Below are 4,982 nucleotides of genomic sequence, written 5' to 3' on the forward strand. Positions count from 1 at the left end.
GAGGTAGATACGAGCACTCCATCCGAGGGCTTGAACGCGCTCGGAGGGCTCGGAGGAGTCGAGCTGCCGAGCCGTCCCGACCCCTCCGAGCCCTACTGTGGAGCCCTCCAGCCATCCGAGCCCTCCGAGCCCTCCGAGCCCTCCGAGCCCTCCGTGCCTCCGAGCCCCCCGAGCCCGGCTCGGCGGCTCGCCCCTCCGAGCCCTCCGGGCACTCCATCCCTTGTGAGCCCTCCAGAGCCCTCCCGAGCCCACCAGCGCCACCCTCGTGCCTCTCTGCCCTCCGAGCCCTCCGACCCCTCCGAGCTCTCCACCTCTCCCAAGCCCTCATGAGCCCTCCTACGCCTCGCTTTTGGCCAGCCCTCCCAGCCCCCACCCCTCCTGGGCCCTGCCGCCTGACACCTCTATCGGTGGAGGGCTTTAGGTCACGGTCCGCACTCCCGCCCTCCCGACCCCTCCACACCCCTACAGCGGCACCCCTACCCCTCCCGCCGTTTTAGGGCCTGCCCACCCGCACTCGACATCAGCCTCTCTACTTCCAGGGGAACATCTATGCCACACGCTATCCCTGGGACGGTCCAGCAACCCACACTCTCGCTGCAGTCGATCCAGCCCTCGCACTCCCGGCACTGGAGATCTAGCCGAGGCCCCCAGGCTGGGACAGGATTGGAGCCCCTGTGCTGCGTCTGTGGTGATATGTGGGGGACACTTTCTCCTCCCTATTCATGTGAGTCACTCGACTGCGTCGAGGGGGGGGACGTCTGAACCACAGCGTGTCCCGGTCCGTAGTTTCTCTTCTTATCCGTTACCATGTAGAGCAAGGTCGAGGGCGGGCCCTTTCGGGCTCGGGCCGCCCTCTCGCCCGCACCTCTGCGGGGCTTGCACGACAAGCATCAGATCACCCATTTGGGGAGGGTTGACATCGTGATTTCCGCGGAAAAATTTTTTTTTGGAAAATTCCAGCTTGAAGAGAAAACCCGACGGGAGGGCGCAGACCTACCCTACCTACCCCGGCATGAGGTCCGCCCAAGCAAGAAGAACACACACCTGAGAGCGCGATGAAGAATTCAAGCTTGCCAGCCCTGGGCCTCGTGCCGCGGACGCAGGTTTTCTTTTCGTTTCCAACGTTCTTTAGACCTCGGGAGGCTCCGGGTCTTAACCACGGAGGCGGAGCCTCATCACAGCGCGCGCATCCCAGAGCACATCCTGACCATCTGAGCCTCGGCGATTTCTCGGCTGCAGGCGAAGCGTAAAAAGCCATGTCGACCGCCGACGAATCGATCAAGCAGGCCGTCAAATCGGGCGCCATCGTCGTCGGACTCGGCCGTGCCGCTGGTCCTGCTGCAGACGCACTCCGCGAGGCGCTCGGGGCGCACGCTCGCGAGTGCGCCGATGACGACTGGGAGGCATCTCGCGTCAACCACCTCTGTCTCGTCGTCGAGTGCGGGCCCACGGGCGCGTGCTGCGAGGCTGCGGAGAAGTTCATGCGTGAGGTGCGGCGCAGCGACGGCTACTCTGTCTACTCAGAGATCATCCGCCGCCGCGTCGCCGTGCTTGCGCTTGGCAGGTGCTGCCTTTCCCACGACACACGGCTTTGCTCCTCCTTGACTAGACGAAGGGACTCGCCTACCGCTGTAGGCCTGGCGCAGTCGCTGGCGCGGGCAAGGCAGCGCGACTCGAGGGTGTTTAGTTGCCTTTCTCACATCCGTGACGCACCGTGTTGCCCCCCGTCAGGTGGAGGAGGCGCTGCTCAAGCGCGGAGGGTGCACTCGCCTTCTGCCGCCGCCCAGCATCGGCACGGTAGAGTCTGCGTCCGGCGTCGCGGCCCTGCCATGGACACGGAAGGCCGTGGAGGCGCTGGCGGCGCTGGCGCCGCAGCCGCATGAGCCGGAACCGGTGGAGTAGACAAGAGACAGATCGGCATGCTAGTCTGAGCGTCTCTGAGCCTGAGCCGGTCCCGCGCCGGTCGGTACTGCCGGCAGGGGGAAATTTCTTTTTATTCGGCGGTGAAGAGCTCGCCTCGTGCCACACCACAAGAAGAACAAGAAGACATGGCTGCCCTGCAACGTGCCAAGCCAGGTTGCAGTGAGTGCAGCGTGCAGGGTGCACGAAAGCAATATTTTCCGTGCCCATTCTTTCTAAGAGATTCTTCCCGTTGCCAGACCCAGGACCCGGCAGCGAAGAGCGAAAGAGAGAAAGCGCAGGACGCGAAAAGGAAACAAACTACAAAGGAGAACGATTCGTCCCTCCCTTCCGAAAGAAAACAGACAACCCAAGGGAGGGATGGGAGGACGGCACGCCGCCACCACACAGGGATTTTAAGGAGAGGAGTGTGGTGCTAGCTAGGGTGCTAGCCGTCGCCCACGCCACCCCTATTGTAACCCTTGGTCGTCTGCCTCTTGAGCACTTGAGCACTTGATAGGGTCGATTCCGCATGGTACGGGTAGTCTGCCTCTTTCTAAAGGGCGTAGACACGCCCTTACTCTTTCTATCTCCCTTCGCAGGTCCCTCGCCGATTTCTCGCTGCAACCTTCATGCCACCTCGCGGTCTTCCCACTCTCGTCGTTCTCCCTCCTTTCGTTTCCTCCTCTGTCGCGTCGTTCTCGTCTGCCTCGTCCTGCGACGCCGCCGCCGCCTGCCGCTCCCTTGCTCTCGCGGCTTCTTGCGCCTTTCGGCGCAACTCTGCCCTGCTCGCGGCATATTTTGGCCCCTCGAGTTTATCGAGCTCTCCTCGCGCAAGGACGACTCTTCTGAAGAAAGAAAGAAAGAAAGAAAACAGACAACCCAAGGGAGGGATGGGAGACTCTTAAAGAAAGAAAGAAAGAAAACAGACAACCCAAGGGAGGGATGGGAGGACGGCACGCCGCCACCACACAGGGATTTTAAGGAGAGGTGTGTGATGGGAGACTCTTCTGACGCCCATGCGAGCGCGCAAATTCTTTCCAGGCGGCCGCTTGGCAGCCACATCGCAAATCGCAAACAGTGGCGTTTCGCGTGCTCGGTGGCCTCGCTGCTCGTTGGCCTCGCCGTCTGCTCATTGGCTGCTTCGCTGCACACTCAAAACAGTGCACGTGCGAGCAGGGCGAGCCTTCTCGCGCCCGGTCGAGTAGCCTCATTGGTGTGCGAGCCGAATTATGGGTGCACTGGAGAAGGCGACGCCGCGAGTTGATGAGACCCCGCAAGAGGAGACACTTGTCGCCGCGCTGGAGAAGGCGACACCCGAGCGCGCCACAGCGCCCAAGAATCCGATCCACTGCGGGCTCATTGTCGGACGGCCGCACCAAACTGAGCGCTTGGAAGTGCGGTATGCCTCGCCAGACAGCTGGGAGCGCTTCGACGTGCGACTCGTCCTGAAGGACCCGACCAAAGGGTGCTTCGACCCAGCCGAGCCGGGCACCGACGCTGGGCGCGACTGGCTCGAAGTGGTCCTGCGGCCGGCTGGCGGCGGCGAGTGGCGGCTGCGCTTGCCCGCCTACGCCGCGCACCTCGTTGATCCCACCACGCTGTACGAGATCGAAGACGTCGGCTCCGACGCGCTGAGCACCTTTTGGAGCGACGGCACTTGGTCGGGTTCGCTAGTGTGGGACGCGGCCGTGCATGTGACGGAGGAGATGCTCGGGACGGAGCTGGGCGAGAGGATGCGCGGCACGAGTGTCCTCGAGCTAGCCTGCGGCCTCGGCTTGCCGGGGCTGACGGCGCATTGCCTCGGCGCCTCTCGCGTTGTCCTCAGCGACCGCGGCCAAGTCGTCGGCCTGGTGGAGGAGGGGCTGCGCGCCAACAGGGCTGCGCTCTCGGGAGGCGGACGGCCGGTGCCCGTAGCGGCGGTCCTCGACTGGGGATCGGCCGCCGCTCGCGAGTTGCTGCAGCAGCGGCTCGGCGGCAGCCAACCCGACTGGATCATCGCGTGCGACTGCATCTTCGAGTCGCTCTTCGGCTCCACCGACGGCGTCACGTCGATCTTCCTGCTCCTCCGCGTGCTCGAGCTCCTGTGCTCGCCCACGACTCGTGTGCTCGTGGGACTGGAGCGGCGCACGGGAGACGGTGCCGAGAAGTTCCTCGCCGCCGCCGAGGGCGCGGGATTCGTGGCGTCGCTTCGCCGGCGTCACGGGCGCGTCGTGATTTTCGAGATGGGGCGGGCCCGCATGCCCCGTGCGCATGCCGACGGGGCGACATAGCGACGCATTGCACCGTGCCATATCTTACTAATCCACCGCTGTATGTCTGCTCACACTGACATCATGCCTAGCGCGAGAAATCCTGAGCCCGGCTCTCCCACTCCATGCCGAGCGACCAGCGCAGGACGATGTCGCAAGCCTGCCGGCTCAGACCCTCGTTATATTCGCCACACCGCGCAATCTGGATGCAGCCCGGGCAACCGCCCGGGCGGCCGCAGTCGCACGCCAGCAGTCGGCGGTGCGCGGCCGCCAGCAGGTCGCCCAGCTTCGGGCCGAGCTCGGCGGCGATGCCTGCGGCGGCGGTGAGTGCGCCTCCCGTCACAGCCGCGGCGGGGCGGGCGGAGTTTGTGCGCTTCGCTGCCTGCGCCGCCAGAAATGCGCTCAAAGAGGAGGAGCCGCTCGGCGTGCTCGTCGCCCTTCCGGCGCGTGCACTGGCAGCCGAGGTCGGAGACGCTGCACGAGACGGCGAGCGGGGCGAGCGAGAGCAGGAGGTGCTCTGCCGCGTGCAGGCCGCCGCGCGCAAACGCGTCCCCGCGCTCCTCGAGGGCGTCCCGCAGCGCGCTCGGCGGGTCGAGCCAGAGGCCGCACCTACGGCGAGGTCCCGACAAGGCTCAGGGAGGTGTAGAGGAGGTTTGCGGGTCGAGCGTGAGGCCGCACGTGTCGAAGGAGTGCGGCTTCATTGGCTGGTCGAGCTCGCATTTGTCCAGCAGCTTGCCAGTCAGCTTTGCTTTCTGGCGGTAGCCGTACACGGACTTGCTCACTCGCATCGGGCCGAAGTGGACGGCGGAGGCGGGGACGGTGGTGGTGGCT

The 4,982-nt window shown here is 65.0% G+C and overlaps 2 protein-coding genes across 2 annotated transcripts; both read left to right on the forward strand.

Annotated features, from left to right (window-relative positions):
• Positions 1–1,147: 1,147 nt before the first annotated feature.
• EMIHUDRAFT_441921 (hypothetical protein) lies at positions 1,148–2,025 on the forward strand. The gene is made up of 4 exons (XM_005784865.1): positions 1,148–1,164; positions 1,240–1,564; positions 1,636–1,681; positions 1,732–2,025. Exons 2-4 carry the CDS (start codon positions 1,257–1,259, stop codon positions 1,900–1,902), a joined length of 525 nt encoding a protein of 174 aa, XP_005784922.1. The 5' UTR covers positions 1,148–1,164; positions 1,240–1,256; the 3' UTR covers positions 1,903–2,025.
• Positions 2,026–3,131: 1,106 nt separating this feature from the next.
• Positions 3,132–4,172, forward strand: EMIHUDRAFT_230839 (hypothetical protein; the record flags this gene model as incomplete). The annotated part of the gene is made up of 1 exon (XM_005784866.1): positions 3,132–4,172. One exon carries the CDS (start codon positions 3,132–3,134, stop codon positions 4,170–4,172), a length of 1,041 nt encoding a protein of 346 aa, XP_005784923.1.
• Positions 4,173–4,982: the final 810 nt, after the last annotated feature.

The sequence above is a fragment of the Emiliania huxleyi genome (genome assembly GCF_000372725.1).
Source record: "Emiliania huxleyi CCMP1516 chromosome Unknown EMIHUscaffold_167, whole genome shotgun sequence".
NCBI classification, from domain to species: Eukaryota; Haptophyta; order Isochrysidales; family Noelaerhabdaceae; genus Emiliania; species Emiliania huxleyi.

Coding starts and splice junctions, on each gene's coding strand:
- EMIHUDRAFT_441921 (XM_005784865.1), top strand. CDS start 1,257: ATGTCGACCGCCGACGAATCGATCAAGCAGGCCGTCAAATCGGGCGCC. Junction 1,565..1,635: donor GCCGTGCTTGCGCTTGGCAG/GTGCTGCCTTTC, acceptor CTACCGCTGTAG/GCCTGGCGCAGTCGCTGGCG. Junction 1,682..1,731: donor AGGCAGCGCGACTCGAGGGT/GTTTAGTTGCCT, acceptor GCCCCCCGTCAG/GTGGAGGAGGCGCTGCTCAA.